The sequence below is a fragment of the Littorina saxatilis genome, linkage group LG15 (assembly GCF_037325665.1).
Source record: "Littorina saxatilis isolate snail1 linkage group LG15, US_GU_Lsax_2.0, whole genome shotgun sequence".
Lineage (NCBI taxonomy): Eukaryota > Metazoa > Mollusca > Gastropoda > Littorinimorpha > Littorinidae > Littorina > Littorina saxatilis.
Genome location: NC_090259.1, coordinates 12,778,755 through 12,804,176, shown reverse-complemented (window position 1 = coordinate 12,804,176; position 25,422 = coordinate 12,778,755). Strand labels below are relative to the sequence as shown.

At 41.2% G+C, this 25,422-nt stretch overlaps 1 protein-coding gene across 1 annotated transcript; it reads left to right on the top strand.

The window, feature by feature from the left end:
• The first annotated feature begins 2,351 nt into the window (after positions 1-2,351).
• Positions 2,352-13,356, top strand: LOC138948595 (uncharacterized). The gene is made up of 3 exons (XM_070320151.1): positions 2,352-2,946; positions 4,164-4,313; positions 10,804-13,356. Exons 1-3 carry the CDS (start codon positions 2,775-2,777, stop codon positions 11,265-11,267), a joined length of 786 nt encoding a protein of 261 aa, XP_070176252.1. The 5' UTR covers positions 2,352-2,774; the 3' UTR covers positions 11,268-13,356.
• The last annotated feature ends 12,066 nt before the right edge of the window (positions 13,357-25,422 follow it).

Here is a 25,422-nt window from a genome sequence, read left to right as displayed (position 1 = left end):
TGTCATTAATTAATTCTGAGGATGAAAGTACAGTCTTGCTTAGGCAAAGGGCGCAAGAATACGCTCTGTGGAAAAGTTAGCGCACTCCAAGAATGCGCTAACAGTTTTAGCGCATCGCCATTAGCCAATCAACTGGTTCACATCAGTCATGTGACACCAGTACTTACTGACAATTGACATAATACCAATGTATGATTTATACCTGAAAACATTTACAGCTAGGGGGTTGAGAGTAATCCAATCAAAAGCGGCCTTTGGGAAAAATTTCCCTCATAAAACTTCTTAGAAATTGTGTTTAATATTGTACCTTAACTCAACAGTAAAAACAATTAACATGCACAGCTTGAAAGTGTATTAACTATGCCAGTGAAGCCAGTTTAAACGTTTGCACAAGAAATGTGGTTGATTAAAATCATCAAGGGCCGAAGCTGTGTTTTAACAAGAAATTCCTCCGAGGTAGGAAAAACACCCCCGTCAAAAGGAAATAACCTTCTCAGTTGGTGGCAGTGAGAATGGTTATTTCCCTTTGACCATTAATATGTCCCTGTATAAGTCCTTGTATAATTTTAATCCACCAATAACTCCCTAACCGTGTGTTTGACTGGTCCCAATTTTTGTAAGGACCGTCTCAGGAATGTATAGAACCTGTTCACCAAGTTTGGTGACGATCGGTCCGTTCATTCTTGAGATTTATATGCGAACACAAACACACAAACAAACAAACACACACACCGACCGAATCCTATACACACCCCTATACCGGGGGTGTAATAAAAGAAGGGGTACGGAAACATGTTTTGTTTGGGTTACATGTGTTGCAAAGTATTTGAAACAACAGTGTTACTGTATATACAGTGGTGACTGTGTGTGTGTGTGTGTGTGTGTGTGTGTGTGTGTGTGTGTGTGTGTGTGCGTGCGTGTGTGTGTGTGTGTGTGTGTGCATGTATGTATGTGTGTGATAAGTGTGTGTGTGTGTGTGTGCATGTATGTGTGTGTGTGTGTGCATGTATGTGTGTGTGTGTGTGTGTGTGAGTGTGTGCATGTATGTGTGTGTGTGTGTGTGTGTGTGTGTGTGTGTGCATGTATGTGTGTGTGGGTGGGTGTGCATGTATGTGTGTGTGTGTGTGTGCATGTATGTGTGAGTGTGTGTTTGTGTGCATGTATGTATGTGTGTGTGTGTTGGTGTGTGTATGTGTGTGTGTATGTGTGTGTGTGTGTGTGTGTGTGTTGGTTTGTGTTTATGCTTCCTTGTAAAATAACGTTCAGTACAGTTCAGTTCAGCTCGCTATGTTAGAATTCCTCGCGGCGAGAATTGCCTATGAAACGCTACTTCCTCGCCACACTCGTCAAATCTAGCGTCCAAGAAACGGAGGACTGGCTAAACAAGAGCAGCACAAAACATTGACAGGACGAAGGCCCATCGACTGTGTCTGCTCTGTGATTTAGGTCAGCACGTGTTTTGCGTGGAATTGTGTAACATATGAGCAGTCACGTGGGCAGTCTCTAGTTATACGATTTAAAGAAAAACGACATCATATGCGACCCTCCACCACGGGATGAGTCGCATGTCACCTTTTCATGATTTTCATATTTTTACATGTTCTTAAAGAGTTGTTTATTCTCTATCCGGTGGTGAATACCGTTTTAGAAAAGAGTGAACACTTTTCGAGTTATAAGCCTGTGACTATGGTGACCCTCACACTGTTACAATAGACACCCCCCGGACTTATATTATGCCTAGCGCAGAACCGCGTGAGATGACATGCGACTCATTTCGTGGTGGAGGGTCACATGTGATATTTGCTTAATCACGTTGAGAAGTCACAATTCTGCTGGCTGCATACTTGAAGTGAAATGAAAACACTGTTCGTGGCCTAGCGGTTAAGACATCGGCCCCGACATTTCGAGGCCTCGAGGTCTTAAGTTCGAATCCCTGCCAAGTCGTTTATTTTTTCTGCTGGATCCTTCTTGACAAATATGCTCATCTCTTTTGGGCCCAAAACAATACAACACTTGACTTGACTTGACTTGACTTGAGAGCAAACCGGATGTTACCACTGCAAAATTCAAGCGTTGACTGAAGCTCTCAAGGTCATACACGCCGTATATGTGGGGTTTCGGGTAGTGTTTGCTGTACAGAAATCTGTACATGATTTTGTCCCAATTTTTCAACCTCGTAGCCCCGGAAAGTCATAAATAGACCACAGCTTTAAACGAAGCAAACACTTCGTTCACGACTTCAGGCATACACTCGCAAAGATACACAACAAATAATAAAGGGGTTATTGGGTCTAGGATTGACACGAAAGAAGATTTAGAAGAGACACTCGCCGTGCGCATTCCGACGTCGCTGTTCAACAAACGCCTGCCGAGCGACGGGGTTGGTGTTGGCTTCAACCTGATGTGCGGGGTGGGAGTGTCTCAGTAGGTCACGGTGTACTGATATGAGGCCAGTGTGTGCCACCCGGATTTGCAATTCCAATGGGGTTATCTAAAAAATATGCGGAGTGCGTTTGTTATGCACCATGGACACAGGTAAAGGCTGAACGAGGAAGGTAATTCCGAAGCCAGCAAGTGAACAACTGACGCATACTTGTGTATTGCACAATTCGTTTTCGCCGAGTGTAATTTTACGTTGTGTCTGCAAAGGGTTGAAGATTGAGAAGTGTACTGTACCTTCAAAACTTGTCTCACTGCACAGGGATTAGAAAGAGATTCTTCTCTTCACCATTGCGGGTTTTCTTCCATGTTGAAACTGTCAGTTAAATCTCAACATGTCAGTGTTCTCCCGTCGCTCTTCAGGCTACCAAGCGGGAGTGACGCTCTTGTTTTTTTCCGCCTTTGCTGTTCTCGTGGGCTTCGCTACTCCCTCTTGGCGCTTTGATGCACCATACAGCGACAACAATGGTCTTTGGCATAAGTGTGACAAGGGTAGAGGTAATTGTGGTACGTACTCTATGGATTTGGACCTCCATAATGTGTTCTTGTCTGTCAGTCTATCTGGCTGTTTTGCTGTAGGCTGTCTGTCTGTCACTCTCTGTCTCTGTCTGTCTGTCTGTCTGTCTGTCTGTCTGTCTGTCTGGCTGGCTCTCTCTCTCTCTCTCTCTCTCTCTCTCTCTCTCTCTCTCTCTCTCTCTCTGTCCAGTGTCGAATATCATTGACTGCTGAAGATATAAACACTAATAACCTCTCTCTCTCTCTCTCTCTCTCTCTCTCTCTCTCTCTCTCTCTCTCTCGCTTCTGGTCATAACAAACAAACAAATACAACAAATAAGTTCCCAACGTCCTGATTGTTCAAAGGTTCTGTTATCATTAATCATTACATCATGAACACGGTAATACGATGGACAAGACAGTTATCTTTTAAAAGTAATGACTAATGATTGATACTCTTATTAAGCAATACCAGATTGTGCAACCTGAACATTGTCTTTAAAGTAGAATTATTATAGCTGCCTTACATAATTATGTCTGACCCGACAAATGCATGTTTTGTGTTGGGTTCTTGATTGAATTGTATCTACCTCGCAAAACCTGTCTGGGTGTCTATGTCTCTGTGCAAAAAAACCCACCTGATTTCATTCAGCATTTCAAAATGTCATAAAGTACACAAACAATTTTGTACAAATTCCCTTTTATCGTAGTTTTCTTCTCTTTATGCCTTCCCTGATGTCGTATTGTACGGTGCATTCCGTCCTTACATACGTGATTCATTGTACACATTAACATACTTCTCAAAATAATGACAACGTGTCGGCTCATGCATCCAACTACTTGGGCTTGAAAAGAAAAGAAACCCGTCATAGCACACACAGCTGTCTTCCTTTAAGCTGTGGTCTATTTATGACTTTCCGGGGCTACGAGGTTGAAAAGATAGGGATGCAAATCATGTACAGAATTCTGTACAGCAAACGCTACCCGAAACCCCACCTATACGGCGTGTATGACCTTGAGAGCTTCAGTCAACGCTTACATTTTGCAGGGATAACATCCTCAGCATTTCCATGGAAAAGCATAGAAAAACAAGACAACAAGCAACTCTTCCACAACCAATAAAAACATGACAGAGTTTTTTTCCCCGGAATTCGTTTATTGCGAATATGCCAACATGATGAGTGAATTCATCTACTACCCACCTTTTTCAAAAACTCGGACTGTTCCAGTTGACTTGTTGCACACCACAAGGGCCCTGGCGGCTCTCTCTTTGATTGGTCTGTTCACGGCCTGTGTCTACGCCATCGCCTCCAACTGCTGTCGCTCTTCAGTTCCAGGACCCGTGACTAGGATTCTGGAGGCTTTGTCTGCTGTTTCGGGTAAGTCAACAAAGGAAACAGAGAATGCTTTATGTCCTACAGGCTAATATGTGACCCTCCACCACGAAATGAGTCGCATGTCACCTCGCGCGGTTCTGCGCTAGGCTTAATACAAGTCCGGGGAGTGTATGGTAACAGTGTGAGGGTCACCTTAGTCACAGGCTTATAACTCAAACAGTTTTTGCTCTGTTTTAAAACGGTTTTCACCACTGGATAGAGCATCAAAAACTCTTTCGGAAAATGTAAAAATATGAAAATCATGCAAAGGTGACATGCGACTCATACCGTCGTGGAGGGTCACATATTTCGCCTCGTAAGGACAAGATGTAAACATAGACACAGACAACTTTATTATCTCAAGGAGGAGAAACCCAGGTGTGGTGTATACAGCATTACACTAAACAACATAAAACGTAAGAACATAAATACAATATCGAGGCACAAATAGTCCACTCACAATAGTCAAGATATGGGTTATATGATTCGAGTTCTACGCCCTCACGGCTTTTGACGAGATACACACGTGTATGCGTGTTTAGGTGGTGTCAGCCATCTGCACTTATGGCAGAATAGGGTGACATTTTCGACAGGATTCTTGAAAAATCACTTCGGGAGCAGGTTTAAAATCCCGTGGACAGTGCCAAATTATACATCATTCAAAAGAGCAAGGCATGTTCTTTATTCTGACAGACTGGGGTAAGTGTATTGCATTCCTTCGATACTCTGTCATCTACACTTGCTTGAAAAAAAGGCAAATTAGAGTCTGTTTTGCATCAAAGACCTACGAGATTTGTAGAAACCAAAACAACAACTTACAGTCCAGCCTCTCAACTTTCGTTCCATGTACTTTGTTTATCGGTACGTATAGACTGAAGGGTGCCCCCGAAATGATATGTAAGCACAGCATTCGTAGGCTTCAAAAACGCCATTGAAAAACTCGTCCACGTGCGTTTTAGATCAATTTACTTTGGTGACTAAACCTGCCAAAGGCCGCTTCGCGGGAAAAAAGTCATTACCAGAGTCACAAAGGTCGGGAATGTTTTTACAAGATAGTCACATTTCGTTGTTCTAGTCTGAGTGGATATGAAGATATGGCGAGTTGTAAACGCCGATCCTTTCGTCAGAAACACGTCTGTTTCCATACCGCAAAGAAGGAATGGACCGAGAGCTACTAGAAGCACGGCTTCGTGCGCACACTTGACCAAATTATGTTATTCACACAATACCATCTGGCGATCTCTAAAAATCATTTAAAAACAAACTAGTAGACATGTAATGGAACTTAACTGAGGAAAAAAATATTGCACCCATTTTCGCACCCCAATTAAAACAGTCATTCCCGTGTCATTGAGATTCAACTTTATATGCCATTAAAGGCCCTTCACTTAGCTATCTGGCACACTTTTCAGATCAAATATGTCTGTTTTAAGTATTACGTTATCGCCGCCGAAGTAAGGGTACCCCGAAAATCGACCTGACAAAAACGTCGGGTACCAATAAAAAAATCGGCAAAAATTCAGATTAGGCGCAACTTGGCAATGTTTACATACGAGGAGAAAGCCAAATTAATGATCTATCCCGAGCAGTAGAAAACGAGTTTGTTGCGTCATTTTGAGGGGTACCATGACAAAAAGCGCTGTATTTCAGCAATTTCTGAATGGATGGCTTCGATCCTTTGAGGATAAAAAGTCTACATACGAGACCTATCCAGGGTAACGTTTCGCACCGTTGGAGTTATTTGTTGAGACGATATGCGATATGCAATCTTCCGAAAAATATTTTAAAACGTGTCTGTCATAGGTTTGAAGGCTTACATCCAAAAAAATCATGACTGTGCATGTATACAGACAAACGATTGTTACAAATACTGCCACAGTTTCATTTGAGTACAATGACTACTTTACGTTTGCTAGTCCTGTAAACACGATTAATTTTTTTGGAGGATTGCAGTGTGAGAGCGATGTTCAGTCATCCGTGACTGCACCATGTTCAGAGAGGCACTCAGCCGATAACCGCTGTCAATAGCAAACAGCCTGAACGATCCATTTTTACACCCCCGGTATAGGGGTGTGTATAGGATTCGGTCGATGTGTTTGTTTGTTTGTGTGTTTGTGTTCGCATATAGATCTCACGAATGAACGGACCGATCGTCACCAAACTTGGTGAACAGGTTCTATACATTCCTGAGACGGTCCTTACAAAAATTGGGACCAGTCAAACACACGGTTAGGGAGTTATTGGTGGATTAAGATTGTACAAGGACTTATAGAGGGACATATTAATGGTCAAAGGGAAATAACCTTCTCAGTTGGTGGCAGTGAGAATGGTAAGGACGGGGGTGTTTTTCCTACCTCGGAGGAATTTCTTGTTTCTCCTGTGTTTACATGGCCAGCAAATGTCCGTCAGTAGGCTTACTCTAATGAAACTTTGACAGTTCTTGTAACAATCATTTGTCGGTATGCATGCAAAGTCATGAATTTATGGAATGTAAATTCACAAATCCGTGACGGGTTTAAAAACATTTTCCGGAAGAGTGCATAATATTTGAGTACAAACATGTAGTAATCCAATATGTTACCCAAGGTATTAAGTCACGTATGTAGACTCAAGATCCTGAAAGTTTCAAAGCAATCCATACAGTCATTGCTGAAATACAGCGCTTTTCTCATGGTAGTAGGTACCCCTAAAAATGACGCAAAAAACTCTCGTTTTCTACTGCTCATGCACTCCACATCTGCATCAGTAGAAATGACATAACACAATAGAAACGCAAGATATCAAAACAAAACAACCTGTACTGGATAGATAACTGATTGTGATTTCTTCTTGTATGTAAAAGTTGCCAAGTTGCGCCAATGCTGAATTTTTTTCGATTTGTTTATTGGTGCCTGACGTTTTTGGTGGTACCCTTATTTGGCGGCGGTCACGTGATACCTATAACAAAAATCTTTGATCCAAAATGTGTGCCAGATAGCCAAGTGGATAGCCTTTAATGTCATATACAGTTTGAATGAAATGACACGGGAATGAATGTTTTAGTCGGGGTACGAAAATGGGTGCAATGATTTTTTTGCTTAGTTTATTTACTGAAATCAGGAAGTATTGCAGTTCTAGCATTGCAAATTAGGAACCCGTAGCAAATGATAATCGCACAGTGAATATAGCTCACACTCGTGGCGAATGCACACGGGACCGTGCGTATACGCCGTCGCAATCAAGGAATGTAACTTTTTGAGTAGAAACATTAGCAAGGGAAGCTACTTGAATGTACACTCAGAACACCTTAACATATGGACGGATCTACAGCAAATCGGTTTGTGATGTTGGCGGGAACGCTTTACTTCCGCGGTCCGGAGGTGCGCTCTCGGTATAACCGAATATACGGCGTGCTTTATCTTATTTTGCTTCGTTAGATCATCCTATTCGGCTATGCGGGTTCATACTATTTGGTTAACGGAACAGAGGATAAGGGCAAGGACAGTTTGTATCAATTAATGTATACGGGATGCATGAGCTATAGTGGATTCAAACTAAGTACGATAACCCACATGTTCAGATGTGAATTATGTCCCTTGAACAAATCACCAAGCGGTAAAACGGCAGGTGGTGTCATGACCATATGAATGGTCAGTGTGTGTTTTCTTTGTCTTTCTCAAGTTTTGCTGTTTCCGACTTGTTTGTTAGGCGGAAGGTTTTGTTCCAAACTTGACTGCTGCTGTCTCAATCCCTTACCCAGTCGTATGACCCTCTATGAACATTTTTTACATATCATTCTGCTAAGAGAATAGAACTACATGTGTTTTCATTACACCCCCGGTATAGGGGTGTGTATAGGTTTCGGTCGATGTGTTTGTTTGTTTGTTTGTGTGTTTGTGTGTTTGTGTTCGCATATAGATCTCAAGAATGAACGGACCGATCGTCACCAAACTTGGTGAACAGGTTCTATACATTCCTGAGACGGTCCTTACAAAAATTGGGACCAGTCAAACACACGGTTAGGGAGTTATTGGTGGATTAAGATTCTACAAGGACTTATAGAGAAACATATTCATGGTCAAAGGGAAATAACCTTCTCAGTTGGTGGCAGTGAGAATGGGTGCAGTGAGAATGGTTATTTCCCTTTGACCAACGGGGGTGTTTTTCCTACCTTGAAGGAATTTCTTGTTGATCCTGTTTTTACATTCAGTCAAGTAATGACTGAATGTCTTAACAAGAGCGGAGAGCGAGGTTTGTCTCCCGATGTAGTGCATGTGTGTCTGTGTGTCTTTAAAAAGCTTTTCTCAAAAACTACTGGACGGATTGTAATGACATTGTGTACAGACATTTTTGAGATTTTGTTGCCGATTTTGGATAAGTCTATTTGATGACGTCATATTTGACAGTTTGCAAAAGTTGAGAAGGCACTCTCACGACTACAGTTTTTCATCAATTTGTTTGAAATTTTCGTTACATGATCTTTGACTTGGTCGGGACTATGGGAATGCATTTCTGCTTGGTACTTTACAAATTCGCTTATGAAAAAATCACTCAAAATTAGCAGATTTGTTTGATTTCTAAAACATCGATATATTTCAATCACAAAGGTGACGTTATTGTATTCTGTATTGCCTCCTGTATCCGTGAATATATAGTATTGTCATCATTTTCACGAGTTTTCATTCACAAACACCTGGGAAATAAATCTCATGTTCCCCATGCAATAACTCGAGGTGGTGAATGGGTTTGAGCTTTCAGGTGAAACGTGGATTGTCAAAGTAAAAGCCAATCAGGCTGATTGTTTGATGTGTGGAACCATCGCGGCTTTGGATTTGTGTTTCCGAGGACAACGATTGTAAGCATTCACTCTCAAAGACCCAATCAATGTTGATAATTACCGCGGCGACTCACGGTCTTCTTCTTTCTGCTTCTTCTGCGTTCGTGGGCTGAAACTCCCACGTACACTCGTGTTTTTGCACGAATGGAATTGTACGTGTATGACCTTTTTACCCCGCCATTTAGGCAGCCATACGCCGCTTTCGGAGGAAGCATGCTGGGTATTTTCGTGTTTCTATAACCCACCGAACTCTGACATGGATTACAGGATCTTTCTCGTGCGCACTTGGTCTTGTGCTTGCGTGTACACACGAAGGGGGTTAAGTCACTAGCAGGTCTGCACATAAGTTGACCTGGGAGATCGGACAAATCTCCACTCTTAACCCACCAGGCGGCAGCGACCGGGATTCGAACTCACGACCTCCCGATTAGGAGGCCGACGTCTTACCACCACGCCACTACGCCCGTCCGACTCATGGTCAATTTGCAACTTATCTCTGTAATCGCAAAATCCACAACGAAAAGTCATAAACACTTAAAAAAAAAGAAATATACTCAACACTTACTGAACTCACAGGTATGATCGCAGCTCTGTACATTTTCAGACTGGAAGAAAAGCGTCAACAAGCTACGTTTGACGTCACATTCAAGTTTGACGTGTTATCTCGTGCTACTGTGACGATGCTTTGTGGCCCGGAGTTGGATTCTAAAAATTCGTCTCCCTGTGGGTTATTGTGCATTTTGTTGCACCACCAAAATGATGACAAAAACGATGTTTGGTGGCTTGTTGTCAGACAAGCATTTTGTTGTTGGTCCTCGGAGAGCATATCGCCTTTTGTCACATATTTATCAACCGCGGCCTTCGGCCTTGGTCGATAAAGATGAAACAAAAGACGATATGGTCCCCTTGGACCAACAAAAGAGCTGGTCTGTCAACACCCATCAAACATCTTATAATTATTGTTGTGTTGGATAAAACAAAATTGCTTAAAATGACGAAAAGTGTAAAATAGCGACTTTCTTTATTGTGAGAGGAAAATACAAACAAATATCATTCCTCTATGTTTGGAACACGCACATGGCGTCATATTGAAAGGCGATATATTATGACATCACCCTGCGCGCGACGTTCTATGGAGTTTATTTTTCTTCTCAATACTATCCTCCCTCTCTCTCTCTCTCTCTCTCTCTCTCTCTCTCTCTCTCTCTCTCTCTCTCTCTCTCTCTCTCTCTCTCTCTGTGAACACAGATATTTTTGGAAGCTGTTCTTGCGAAAAGTACACACTCCGGAAAAGTGCTCAAGTTGTTTTCCTTGACTCGAATTCATGGTCCTGAATGACCGAATACAGACCGCAACATTACTCTCTCTCTCTCTCTCTCTCTCTCTCTCTCTCTCTCTCTCTCTCTCTCTCTCTCTCTCTCTCTCTCTCTCTCTCTCTCTTTCTGCAGAATATATATATGTGTGTGTGTGCGTGTGTGTGTGTGTGTTTGTGTGTTTGCGTGCGTGTGTGTGTGTGTGTGCGTGCGTGCGTGTGTGTGTGTGTGTGTGTGTGTGTGCGTGCGTGCGTGTGTGTGTGTGTGTGAGTGAGTGTGTTCGAAAGGCGAAAGGGAAACGGGCGTATTTTAGCGTGCATTCGCTTGACTGAATGGTTAATCACGCCTCAGCGTTCTTGTTTAGGAGTGCTGGGGTTCATATGCTGCTTGGTCTACATTGGAGTGCCGGAGAAGAAAGAATATATCAGCTGGTCCTTCTACCTGTCCATCATTGGGAGTGCATTCTGCGTCGTTGCCGCTATCATCATTGGCGTGTGGAACAAACCCCTGGGTAGGTCTAATGGGTTTCAAGTCATCACCTTGGCAACCATCTCACAAGATCAAGGTTACAAAACGCCTGGAGGTCAGGCTCAAGCTCAGCCCTATGGAAACGCTCAGTCTCACGGTGGTCATCAGTCGTACGGGAATGATCAACCGTACAGAAACCCTCAGGCTGACGGGAATGCTCAGCCGTATGGGAATCCGCAGCCCTACGAAAATCCCCCAACGTACTCTAGTCTCCAGCTGAACAACCAGGCAGACCAGACTTTACAAGGCTACAACGGCCTTCAGACCGTAAAGGCTGGTTACCCGGGAGAGGCGCCTTAATTCTGTTGTAGTCCTCAGTCTATGGTGACAATAATTATGTGGGAAAGGCAAAGTTACCACCAAAATATATCACATCTCATCAGAATCACAGATAAAGCATATCATATCCTAGTTGTCACACACATACAGACGGCTGTGGGCGCGCGGATGCCCTTTGACTCTAAAACATTAAGTTACAGCCTTAGAGTAAGGTTAACATTAAGATCACCATTATAGGTCACAATTGTAAAATACTACATATCTGATTAACGCAAATATGACAGTTAAAATAGAATACCCACGTACACATACAGATAGAACAGGAACCAGGGGAAAATGAGATTCAGGAGATGTGTTTTAGGGGAGAGGACGTCTTGACAGCACTTGAATAATAACTATTCTTAAAACGGCAGGTACGGGCCCGGATACTTCGGAAATGCCTCCCAGAAGGCAGGGTTTGGAACAAGTCTTTGGCAGGATGGGTATGGTCGGACAGTATCTTTTTGACCTTCTGGTTAATCCTGGTGCTGGAATGTACAGATTATGTATGTCCTTTAAGTTCTTAGTTCACGCGTTAGTTCCATTTTCCTTTTTATCCCGGATTATCTTAGAGCATTTGTAATCATGTTCAGGATTTTCAGCATACGACTGCGTCTGATTGTATAACAGGTGTCAACCTGCAGTAGTGTGTGTGTGTGTGTGGGTGTGGGTGTGTGTGTGTGTTAGAGAGAGAGAGAGAGAGAGAGAGAGAGAGAGAGAGAGAGAGAGAGAGAGAGAGAGAGAGAGATTGGTTGATTGATTGATTGATTAAACTTTATTACAGAAGGATGGAGATTTTAGGCATTGCCTAGTCTTACAATCTGTCCTTGCAAACAAAGACGAGAACAAACCAACACATGAAAAGAGTATATGGACACTACGAATTTGACAAAACATACATATGGTAATAAGTAACATTCAAAAGCAAATCAAAAGTTATAGATTAACCAAATAAAAACTATGAAGTATAAAGATAGCAAAAGTAACAATGATAATAGCAATGAAGGCAATGATGATGATTTCATGATAATAAGATTAATAACAATAAAATAATAATAATGATAATAATAACACTAATAATAATGATAATAATGAGTGCAAAGTTACGGTCAATAAGAATATGAGGTCCTGAATAAAAACAAAAACAGCAAGCAAACAAATAGCAAGTCAAGTGTAGAAAAACAACAATCATAAAAAGAGAATCGTATCCCGTATCTTTTTCCATGCATAAATTGCATACACGCATGCTAATAGTGAACAGCTCAGATCATGGGTCAATAAAGTGTTACACAGATGGTCAAAATTAAAGTACAAGATATTGCACTGGAAGTGGAAGTAAAACAATCTTAGAACTGAAGTGTCAACATAATAGCGTAGCTGCGAGAACAAAAACATGTTTCTCGATAACGTTTTATTCATATTGTTTAAGTGACATTTCCAGTTAAGCTCAGAATCTATTGTGACCCCTAGAACCCGATGTTCACGCACTTGCTCAATCGGTAATGAACCAAGGCTAAGCTTTAGGTCAAGTGGGGCCAGCTGGTGTTTCTGTCTAGAAGTGATTACCATAGTTTTGGTTTTTGCCGGATGTACTATCATACTATTAGTGTTACACCAAGTAAAAATTTCATCGAAGCTTCTTTGAAGTGATGACTCTAACGTGTTCAGATGCTTTGAAAAAGAGAGAGAGAGAGAGAGAGAGAGAGAGAGAGAGAGAGAGAGAGAGAGAGAGAGAGAGAGAGAGAGAGAGAGAGAGAGAGAGAGAGAGAGAGAGAGAGAGAGAGAGAGAGAGCATTCGTAATCACAATATGTACATTTTAATTACGAATATTATCATAAACATTCGGTTATTCATACAAAAAATGTACAACAACTTTTTTTTAAACACGATGGTACATTTATTTTTGTTATCTGTACGTCGGTGATGACTCTGACTTGTTTGTTGTTGTTATTGTTGCGAGATTTTTGACTTCATGCAAGGAGTGTTTGAATGTATGAGTGTTTCCACACCAGGACAAATACCAATGGCTGTAAAGCTAAATGGCCGCCGGAATAAATTCTTGTTCTTATTCGTGTGTGTGTGTGTGTGTGTGTGTGTGTGTGTGTGTGTGTGTCTGTGTGTGTGTGTGTGTGTGTGTTTCTGTGGATGTGTGTGTGTTTCTGTGGATGTGTGTGTGTGTGTGTAGGTATGTACATCTTTGTTAATACGAGTACACTATTAAAAAATCTTATATTGATATAATCATGAGACCTTCAACTTTAGTAGCATCATGTTGCTCCACACCTATATCACAATACCTTCCAACTTGCCACGACGGACTGTTAGGCTTCAAGGTAAAACACACACAATAGCCAACCACGCTGATTCAATGTTTCTCATCGGTTCAAGGGAATCAACAACATTTTGTGACAGACAAGGTTTCACCAGCAGTCAAAGAGTTTTCTCCCTTGGAACTCACGATTTCATCTCTCTCTTTGTCTTAATCTCTGAATCTCTCTCTCCCTATCTCTCTCTCTCTCCCTCTCTCTCCCCCCCCCTCTCTCTCTCTATCTCTCTCCCCTCTCTCTCTCTCCCTTTATCTCTCCCTCTCTCTGTTACCCTCTCCCCTCTCTCTCTCTCTCTCTCTCTCTATCCTGCTCTCTCCCCCCCCTCTCTCTCTCTATCTCTCTCCCTGTACTGTCACACCCTCATTTTTCAATCAAATTGATTGAAATTTTGGCCAAGCAATCTTCGACAAAGGCCGGACTTCGGTATTCCATTTCAGCTTGGTGGCTTAAAAATTAATTAATGACTTTGGTCATTAAAAATCTGAAAATTGTAAAAAAAAAAAATTGTTTTTAAAACGATCCAAATTTACGTTCATCTTATTCTTCATCATTTTCTGATTCCAAAAACATATAAATATGTTATATTCGGATTAAAAATAAGCTCTGAAAATTAAAAATATAAAAATTATTATTAAAATAAAATTTCCGAAATCTATTTAAAAACAATTTCATCTTATTCCTTGTGGGTTCCTGATTCCAAAAACATATAGATGTGATATGTTTGGATTAAAAACACGCTCAGAAAGTTAAAAAGAATAGAGATAAAGAAAAGCGTGCTATCCTTCTCAGCGCAACTACTACCCCGCTCTTCTTGTCAATTTCACAGCCTTTGCATCGAGCGGTGGACTGACGATGCTACGAGTATACGCTCTTACTGTAAAAATGCAGTGAGTTCAGTTTCATTCTGTTAGTTCGACAGCTTGACTAAATGTTGTAATTTCGCCTTACGCGACTTGTTCTTCTTAAAGATCATGTTTCTACTCGGTTTCATACAGAGGTTTTAGACCGCTTCAGACATGATGATATCGGAGAAATATGCCGCAGGGATAAAGTGGTTTTGCTTCTTGGTCAGAAATTATGAGCAAAAGCTGTACAAAAGGATAAACGTGGGGTCATGTCAGACATGCGTACATTTTCCAGCCTAGTTAAGAAAATTAACGATGTCGCTTCAGTCAATAATCTCACAGGTGAAGATCTGTTTCAGAGAAAGAATTTTGATTACTTGACACAGGCAATCCAAGAGCTTTCACATGATGAAAACGGTACAGAAAAGTCAGGCCAGAAAGTCACCATTGGCTTTGTGATTAAGAAAGCTGTTAAGGTGATGCGTGGCTACTATGCTGAACACAACAGGGCGATGAACTGCAGAAATTTTCTGATGTCCTGAATTTGAACTGGGACTTCAATTTTACATTTAGTCAAGTTTTGACTAAATGTTTTAACATTGAGGGGGAATCGAGACGAGGGTGGTGGTGTATGTGTGTGTGTGTGTCTGTCTGTGCGTGTGTGTGTGTAGAGCGATTCAGACCAAACTACTGGACCGATCTTTATGAAATTTTACATGAGAGTTCCTGGGAATGATATCCCCGGATATTTTTTCTTTTTTTCGATAAATACCTTTGATGACGTCATATCCGGCTTTTTGTAAAAGTTGAGGCGGCACTGTCACACCCTCATTTTTCAATCAAATTGATTGAAATTTTGGCCAAGCAATCTTCGACAAAGGCCGGACTTCGGTATTGCATTTCAGCTTGGTTGTTTAAAAATTAATTAATGACTTTGGTCATTAAAAATCTGAAAATTGTAAAAAAAAAAAAAATTTATAAGACGATCCAAATTTACGTTCATCTTATTCTTCATCATTTTTTGATTCCAAAAACATATAAATATGTTATATTTAGATTAAAAACAAGCTCTGAAAATTAAAAATATAAAAATTATGATCAAAATTAAATTTTCGAAATCAATTTAAAATTACTTTCATCTTATTCCTTGTCGGTTCCTGATTCCAAAAACATATAGATATGATATGTTTGGATTAAAAACACGCTCAGAAATTTAAAACGAAGAGATGTACAGAAAAGCGTGCTATCCTTCGATCTCAGCGCAACTACTACCCCGCTCGTCTTGTCAATTTCACTGCCTTTGCCACGAGCGGTGGACTGACGATGCTACGCGTATACGGTCTTACTGAAAAATTGCATTGCGTTCAGTTTCATTCTGTGAGTTCGACAGCTTGACTAAATGTTGTATTTTCGCCTTACGCGACTTGTTTACTCTGCACAGCTGCACTGTGAACAAAGGAGAAACAGTTTGAGACAGCCGGAAGATCAACCTGTGGAAACAGACATCGCAACTTTGAAATACCATGTTGGGAACTCTATGAAGTCAATGATGAATGATAATTACAAACTATGGGATGTACACCAGTTCATCATTCTAAGAAATCTGATAGTTACGAGACTCACAATGTATAATGCGCGTCGTGGTGGAGAACCCGCTAGACTGACAACAACAGAATGGAAAGACGCAGAAGATGGAAAATGGATTGATGAAGATCTGGTTCAAAACGTGTCGGATCCTCTTGAAAAGTCCCTCATGACAAATCACAAACTTGCCTATCAGGCAGGGAAGGGAAGTCGTCGCTTCGTTCCAGTGTTGATTCCCAATGATACTCTGGAACCCCTGCGGAAACTGATGGAGGAAAGAAGCACTGTTGGAATTCACAAAGACAATGTGTTCCTGTTTCCAAACACTGGACAGTCAATGAATCATGTTACAGGCTGGAATTGCATTAGCTCTGTCACAAAAGAAATGGGCGACAAACTGAAAAAGCCTCATCTGTTGATAGCGGATAAGTTCAGACACCGAGCGTCGACTGGACATGCACGGCAAAACTTGTGGCAAATCAGTGTTAGTGACTGCCACTTCTTGCACTGCCAGTTCTTCAAGAACTTCAGATGCGCATTCTACGACTGCCACTGCCAGTTCTTCAAGTACTTCAGATGAGTATTCTACGACTGCCACTGCCAGTTCTTCAAGTACTTCAGATGAGTATTCTACGACTGCCACTGCCAGTTCTTCAAGTACTTCAGATGAGTATTCTACGACTGCCACTGCCAGTTCTTCAAGTACTTCAGATGAGTATTCTACGACTGCCACTGCCAGTTCTTCAAGTACTTCAGATGAGTATTCTACGACGGCCACTGCCAGTTCAAGTACTTCAGATGAGCATTCTTCTTCTTCTTCTTCGTCGTTCGCTAGATGAGCATTCTACAACTGCCACTGCCAGTACAAGTATTAATGGTGATTCTTCTGTTGCTGCAGGGGAAAGTGGGTCTCGAAAAAGATCATACTACCAATGGGAAGCTGTGGACACAAAAAAGGTTGAGGCACATTTCAAAAGTGACATACAGAAGACTGGGAGAGGTGTGACAGGATCATTGCCTGGCATCAAAGAAATTCAAGCTTTCTTCACAGTGCACAATGTTTTTTGTGGTATTCCACTTAAAAAGAAACAAAAAGTCAGCTTGGTAAGGAGCAAAATATTCAACGAGAGAAAGAAGTTCAGGAGCAAAGTCGCTTTTGACACTGTAAATTTCATCTTATCTCATGACTTCCTAAACTCTCAGAGTTCTGATAGACACTGGGCGAAAAGTGGCGTTTTGTATCTTACAAAACTACTCAAAATCCCAACAAAACTTCAAGTTTCAATGGGTTTATTAGATTCTGGTGTTCACGACAACGCCAGATTTTGATTGGATTTTGTTGAAGTTATCGCTGCGAAATTGCCTGGAATTTCAGCGCGTTTTGCGATAGTCAAAACATCATGTTAAACCATGTTATAGCATGTCTGTAACATGCAAAAATGCCAAGTTTTGATGGCATTAAAGCTTTGGTTTAACGCCAAGTAACATCATGTTATCGTAGACTTAACTTGCATAACTGCTTGTTTTGGTGGTGTTACAGCTTGCTTGTAACGTGATTAACATCATGTTATTGCTGGTTTAACATGCAAAACCCCATGTTATGTTGGTGTTAAAGATTGCTCAAATGCCTATTAACTCCATGTTATGTTGGTGTTAAAGCTTGCTCAAATGCCTATTAACACCATGTTAGTTGGTGTTTGGCTTGATTATTAATGTAAAAAAAACACCATGTTATGACGTTCACATAATTGTTTTCACCTGGATGGAATTTTGTGGAAAAGAGAGCATGTTGTTTGGGAATTGTGTGCGGGTTTCATGCTTGGATATTGCACTTTGCTGACTTGTCACAGGTCTTGTATGTATGTTTTGCTTAACGCCCAGCCGACCACGAAGGGCCATATCAGGGCGGTGCTGCTTTGACATATAACGTGCGCCACACACAAGACAGACGTCGCAGCACAGGGTTCATGTCTCACCCAGTCACATTATTCTGACACCGGACCAACCAGTCCTAGCACTAACCCCATAATGCCAGACGCCAGGCGGAGCAGCCACTAGATTGCCAATTTTAAAGTCTTAGGTATGACCCGGCCGGGGTTCGAACCCACGACCTCCCGATCACGGGGCGGACGCCTTACCACTAGGCCAACCGTGCCGGTTTTTGTCACAGGTCAATTTACATTTAACAATATTAGTTTTCAAATGCATCATCCTTCACACATTATGTAAACATCTTTAACATTAACACTTTGGTTGTAAAAGTATTGCACTTTATTCAAACAGAACAAAAACAAAAATGCTGATTCACAATGTACAATAGCAAAGGACTATTTTGAGTGGAGACAGTGTTCATCCACACTATAATTGGATAAGCTAAAATAAATTATTTAAATCGGTGAAGGACACACGAAATGAAAACACACTACATGTATCAGTAAATTACTTCCCTTGTGAGTGAGAGGGTCATACCCATAAAAGCCATGTCAGTTTTAGCCCATGTGAGTGTGTGTGATGAGGGGGGGAGGGGGGGGGGCAGATGCCCCGTGAAAACATTGGCCATAGATATGTATGTGAATTACTTCCCTTGGGCATGAACATTTATGAATGATTTAAATGGGTGAAGGAAGGCTAAACAAAATGAAAATCAGTAAATTACTAAATAACTAAATTACTTCCCTTGTGAGTGAGAACAGTCATGAATACCATGTTCCAACTTTTTGCTAAAAATTCGCCCACAATGTGACCTTCAAAGTTGAAAAGGGGTAACTGAACTTCATGTTTGGATGTCATCGAGTCCAACATGTCAGTAAAGTTTGAAAGCCCTAGATTCATAAACATCTGAAAACTGCTCAACGTCTGTGCATCACGGCACATTAATAAAAGTAAGAGTTAGTAAGATTAACCTAACTGCTATGGTGAGGCAGTAATCACTCGTTGATGAAGAATTATTTGAATTCTGAATTTCGAACAAACAAAATACAGTGGGCCCCCCTCCAAACCCCCTTTTCAGACCTCCAAGAATAAAACAAGTCGCGTAAGGCGAAAATACAATATTTAGTCAAGTAGCTGTCGAACTCACAGAATGAAACTGAACGCAATGCCATTTTTCAGCAAGACCGTATACTCGTAGCATCGTCAGTCCACCGCTCATGGCAAAGGCAGTGAAATTGACAAGAAGAGCGGGGTAGTAGTTGCGCTAAGAAGGATAGCACGCTTTTCTGTACCTCTCTTTGTTTAACTTTCTGAGCGTGTTTTTAATCCAAACATATCATATCTATATGTTTTTGGAATCAGGAAACGACAAGGAATAAGATGAAAGTGTTTTTAAATTGATTTCGACAATTTAATTTTGATAATAATTTTCATATATTTAATTTTCAGAGCTTGTTTTTAATCCAAATATAACATATTTATATGTTTTTGGAATCAGCAAATGATGGAGAATAAGATAAACGTAAATTTGGATCGTTTTATAAATTTTTATTTTTTTTTACAATTTTCAGATTTTTAATGACCAAAGTCATTAATTAATTTTTAAGCCACCAAGCTGAAATGCAATACCGAAGTCCGGGCTTTGTCGAAGATTACCTGACCAAAATTTCAACCAATTTGGTTGAAAAATGAGGGCGTGACAGTGCCGCCTCAACTTTCACGAAAAGCCGGATATGACGTCATCAAAGACATTTATCAAAACAATGAAAAAAACGTTCGGGGATTTCATACCCAGGAACTCTCATGTCAAATTTCATAAAGATCGGTCCAGTAGTTTAGTCTGAATCGCTCTACACACACACACACACACACACACACACACACACACACACACACACACAGACAGACGCACATACACCGCGACCCTCGTTTCGATTCCCCCTCGATGTTAAAATATTTAGTCAAAACTTGACTAAATATAAAAAGAAAGCAGGTCTTAAAAAGGAGGAAATCTGCTTAATATGTAGGTAAATGTACAACGGGTTGTGAACAGAAAATCCAAAAACGTAAGGTCTTAAAAGCGGGGAAGTCTGAAAAGGGGGGGAGGGGGGGACCTAAAATGTGGCGATCATAACCATAATTTATCTAACAAAGTTCATTCTGAAATCTTCTTCAGCGTTTGATTATGTTTGTTTATTTGGTGTTTAACGTCGTTTTCAACCACGAAGGTTATATCGCGACGGGGAAAGGGGGGAGATGGGATAAAGCCACTTGTCAATTGTTTCTTGTTCACAAAAGCACTAATCAAAAATTTGCTCCAGGGGCTTGCAACGTAGTACAATATATTACCTTACTGGGAGAATGCAAGTTTCCAGTACAAAGGACTTAACATTTCTTACATACTGCTTGACTAAAATCTTTACAAAAATTGACTATATTCTATACAAGAAACACTTAACAAGGGTAAAAGGAAAAACAGAATCCGTTAGTCGCCTCTTACGACATGCTGGGGAGTATCGGGTAAATTCTTTCTCGTCCCAACCAATATGGGACTCCCCCTAACCCGCGGGGGGTGTTTGATTATGGAGAGACTAAATCCTCAGTTCAGATGTGGTCTTAACTCCTTGTCTCCCAGGTACGGATATATTCGTACCCACTCATTTGGCTCTATCTGACCAGGTATGGATATATCCGTACACACAGTCACTATGTACATTGCATCTGTTCTCATTCGGCACATATCCGCATTCTGCTCAGACTGTTAGCTTCAGTCGCTTCCTGTAACGTTGATCTAACGCCAGCATTCTAGCCTGTTTTTTTTTTTTTTTTTTTTTTTTGTTTCAAATAATTTTATTCAAATAGATAACTACAAATAACAATATCTCATACAATGAATTAAATACAACTTATCGAGTACAACAAGCTAAATTTTTTAACGTTTTGTTCTTTGAACACTCACACAAAAATGCTTCTTATCTGTAACTAAAATACTTTCCAACGGTAAAAACGAATTTGTTTTTTTTTAATAATTATATACTAACGCACATCTTTCCGATTAAGATAATGTGGTTCAATTTATACATAGTTGCCTTTCTCACCATTACAAAATGCATACCAAATAAAACATCACTAACATTCAAAATAATCTTAATTTCTAAAGTACGAAAAATAAATTCTTCAATAAACTTCCAGAATTTGTATACAACCGGGCATTCAAAAAAGAAGTGTTCAATGAAATCAGTTACATCACAGCAGTAATTACATTTATTAGTTTCCGTTACTTTCATTTTACACAGGAGAATGTTGGTCGGATAAATGTTCTAGCCTGTTGATACACAGTTGCTACAATTCTGACTGACCTGCTGCAGCACAGCTGGTCTGGGCTTAAAAAATCTTGGTCAACATAGGTGGGGTAAAGTGTTAAAATAAAGCGTCCTTCCAAAGTCGATGACAGTTCCCCAGAGTATTCACAAAATTATATTGTACTGGAAGCCTTGCATGGCGACGAAAAAGGTGTCCACGCCTACATCAATCAATAGGAAGCTTATATAGCGCGTATTCCGTGCCCCCCCCCCCCCCCCCCCCCCTGCGGGTTGCGGGGAGTCCCATATTGGTTGGGACGAAAAAGAATTTACCCGATGCTCCCTAGCATGTCGTAAGAGGCGACTAACGGATTCTGTTTCTCCTTTTACCCCTGTGAAGTGTTTCTTGTATAGAATATAGTCAGTGTTTTTAAAGATTATAGTCAAGCAGTATGTAAGAAATGTTAAGTCCTTTGTACTGTAAACTTGCATTCTCCCAGTAAGGTAATATCGTTGCAAGCCCCTGGAGCAAATTTTTGATTAGTGCTTTTGTGAACAAGAAACAATTGACCAGTGGCTCTATCCCATCTCCCCCCCCCTCCCTCCGTCGCGATATAACCTTGAACGGTTGAAAACGACGTTAAACACCAAATAAAGAAAGAAAGAAAGTATTCCGTGGGTACAGTTCTAAGCGCTTGTCGAAGAGTTGTCAACACAGGACTAACAAAGAAACGAACATCTACAGACGGACACGAACCCTATCACACACTAGCAAACCCTGATAAACATACAACAAACAACTGTTTAACAACAATGTACACATCAATAGGTAGGTCCAAACAAAATAATATTAAGCACTAAGAAAAAACCACCTCTCACAGAGCACAGCACACGAATGTCTTTTGGGGCACAACACATCACGTCGAACATGAAAGTCACAGCCAGCTACCGGAAGAACTGAGTTTTCAACCTACTCTTGAACGCATCAAGAGAAGGGCTCTGGCGAAGCTCAAGCGGCAGGCAGTTCCAGACGGAGGGGCCCGCGGAGAGAAATGCACGCTGACCAGCAGATGCGAGTTTCGAGCGAGGGATGTGAAGGCGGAGGGGGTCAGCAGCAGAACGAAGGGGACGGTCGGAGGGCTGGGTGTACAGGTCCAGGGAGGATTGAGGGTACTCGGGAGCAGAGTCGTTGAGACACTTGTAGGGGGTAAAAATCAAGGGTCTGCAAATGCAGTAGGCAGCCCAGTGATCCCTAAGTACCTCTCCCAAAGATGGTACTTTTCGGCAAGATTTACAGTTTCAAGCTGTTAGGACAACTTCTTTGAAAATGTGATTTTATAGAGGTTTTTGGGGGAAACTGAAAGGTAGCCTCGTCAGGGGACAACTATTCAAACCCATTCCTCATCATCTTGTTTCTCGATTGAGAATAATCATTTATAGATGACTATTATTCATTTCCCTTATTGGGGTGTACTTGCATGTACTTGTGGTTGATTATCCAAATGTCCTCTCAGTGATTGAGGCTTATAATTATGAGGCTCAGTGATTATAAATGTCACTGTTCCTTTAACGGGTTTATTCCGTATTTGTATGTGTAATAATGGTACAGGTAGGTATGGGGAGTGGTGTAGTTGTTTGTTCAACCCATCGCATTATTTTGTTTCTCCACAAACAAATAATCATTTATGTATGATTTGTGGTGTACCTCACAAGATCTGAGTGTTATGATCACAGTAGCTTTGATAGTAGAGGCTGCGCGTTTCCAATGAGGGTAAACGTATTGTAGAGATCGGTAATCAAGGCTGTTTGTTGCTCTCCTAATGTGAGGCAGATTAAGTTGAAGTATCTCTCAGTGATTGAGGATTTCGTTGTATGTGTACCTCACAAATTCTGAGGGTTATGATCACAGTACAGTGAGTAGCTTTGATAGTAGAGGCTGCGCGTTCCCACTGAATGTAAACGTATTGTAGAGATCGGTAGTCAAGGCTGTTTTGCCTGTCGGTGATGAGAAGATCGCTGTTGGGCTGTTGCTCTCTTAATGTGAGGCAGATTGAGTTGAAGTACCTCTCAGTGATTGAGGTTTTCGTTGTATGTGTACCTCACAAATTCTGAGGGTTATGATCACAGTAGCTGTGATAGTGGAGGCTGATCGTCTCGGAATCAGGAGAAACTCGTGATGTGGTCAAGTAGTTGATTCTGTCTGTTTTAGTAGGCAATCTTGTCAGAGTTGTTCTGCGATCTTATTGGTGGGGCCAAGTTCCGCCCGTGGGTTGGCTGGTTTGTGTAGATGCGGGATAAGTGTGTGTCAATCAACGCTCCGGTGGCTGGGCGTAGCGTCTTTGATACGTGTAGTGGGGCCCTATTGGCGTGGTGGGCGGAGTGCCGTGTGGGTGATTGTTGGGCGCGAAACTGCGTCCCTCCCTCTCCGTTGCGGCTGAGTGACCGTGTTGCGTGTCGATTCATTCGTGTTATCAGCACTATTGATCAGTGAAAAACTGTTGGGTTGTTTTTACCTTCACCGTTTGTTGGTGTAACACTTATGTTTTTTCGTAGCTTTATTTATTCTCTCCGTGATTTCCGTGACTGTTGTTATGTCAAGGGGGTATGTCTTTTTGAAAAAGCGGAAGTTATTGGCGTTGTATTGTTTTCATTCCCTTGTGTAAGCAAGGCTGGGGTTGTTTGTCACTTGACTTGTTAAGAGGTTTTAACAAGATGATCTTTCAAGTTTCTGTGTCTTGCATAGGCAACAAGGGAAGGTTTAGGGAACAAGCCAGAACATTCTGTGTCTTGTAGAATCAGCTTCCAGTGTTTCAAGAGTTTCTTTTTTAGGTGTCTCAGTCTAGGGTTGTAGGTTGAGACCATGAGGAGTGGTGGAGCTTTGCTTTTGGTGAGATGGTCTCTCTTTTGTTTTAGAAGTGTGTTTCTTGGTATGTTCAAGACTTTCCGTTTGATTAAATCCAGTTCGTCCGTATATATTCTCTCTCAAGGAGTTTTGAAAGGAATAAATCAGTTTCCTTGTTCTGTGTGGTTATGTTGTTGTTGGTGCGAATGTATCTGATCATTTCACCTTTCACAAGTCCTTTAAAGACACTGGGGGGTGGGCAAATTCCTGATGGAGATACTGAAATGTTTCAGTAGATTTCCTGTGTGTTTTCAAGTCCAATATTTTGTTGGACAAAAATCTGTTACCCTTGTAGATGGTGGTGTCAAAAAACGTCGCCTCGGAGTCAGAGATGTTGTATGTGAATTTGAGTAATGGATGGTGGGCGTTGGTAATCTAAAACAGCTGATGTATTTGCTTTTGGTCAGCATTAAAAAACAAGTTGCCGTCGTCTCTGTAGCGTCCGTGCCAGAGAATCGTGTCTTTGCAGGCATATTTGTCGAGGATTTCATTCATGAGTTGAAACATGCGTATATCGCATATTTCTGGGGATGATGTCATTCCCATGGCGGCCCCAATGCACTGGTTGTAGTGTTGGTTGTCGAACACAAAGTTGTTGTTTTTCAAGATGAGCTCAAGAAGTGACACGATGTGTGATTTGTGGATAGGTGGTAGTGATGGGATACACAGGGTGGTGGGCAAAGCTTCGTCCACAGCTGAGTTCGCCCGCTGTCATGTTGGTGTACATGCTGCGCTAGTGATGTCAAATGTACAAATGAGCACATTGGGGGGAAGAATGAGTTGTTCAATTTACTGGATAAAATCCAATATGTCTCTCTGATGAAGGTAGGTTGTCTTTTTACTGTAGGTAGTAGGAAGAAATCGATGAATTTTCCCACGTATTGGGAGGGGGTGTCACATTGGGAAATGATAGGTCTGCCTGGAATTCTAGTACCCTGGACTCCGTTTGTTTGTAGGTTGCAGATTTCTTCTTTGGAGAATTTGTGTACTTTAGGGAGAAAGTACAGTTTGCCATTTTGTGTGCAGTTTTGGTTTGGCACAGGAAATGTTATGTTGGTTTGTCAATTTGTTGGGTTTCCTTTAGATGTGTAATGATTGGGCCCCCCAAAAAAGGTCTGTTTACGGTAACATAGGCCAAAAAAGTAGGGTCGGTAGGTCGGGATTTTTTTTATTTTTTTTTCTTCCAAAAAACCATATTTTTACGTTATTTTGCCAAAAAAAACCAAAAGATTTTTTTTTTTTTC

Excerpts from the sequence above, each read along its gene's own strand:
- LOC138948595 (XM_070320151.1), top strand. The coding sequence starts at position 2,775 with ATGTCAGTGTTCTCCCGTCGCTCTTCAGGCTACCAAGCGGGAGTGACG. Across the intron at positions 2,947-4,163 it reads CAAGGGTAGAGGTAATTGTG|TTGACTTGTTGCACACCACA; the intron begins GTACGTACTCTA and ends GGACTGTTCCAG. Across the intron at positions 4,314-10,803 it reads GGCTTTGTCTGCTGTTTCGG|GAGTGCTGGGGTTCATATGC; the intron begins GTAAGTCAACAA and ends GTTCTTGTTTAG.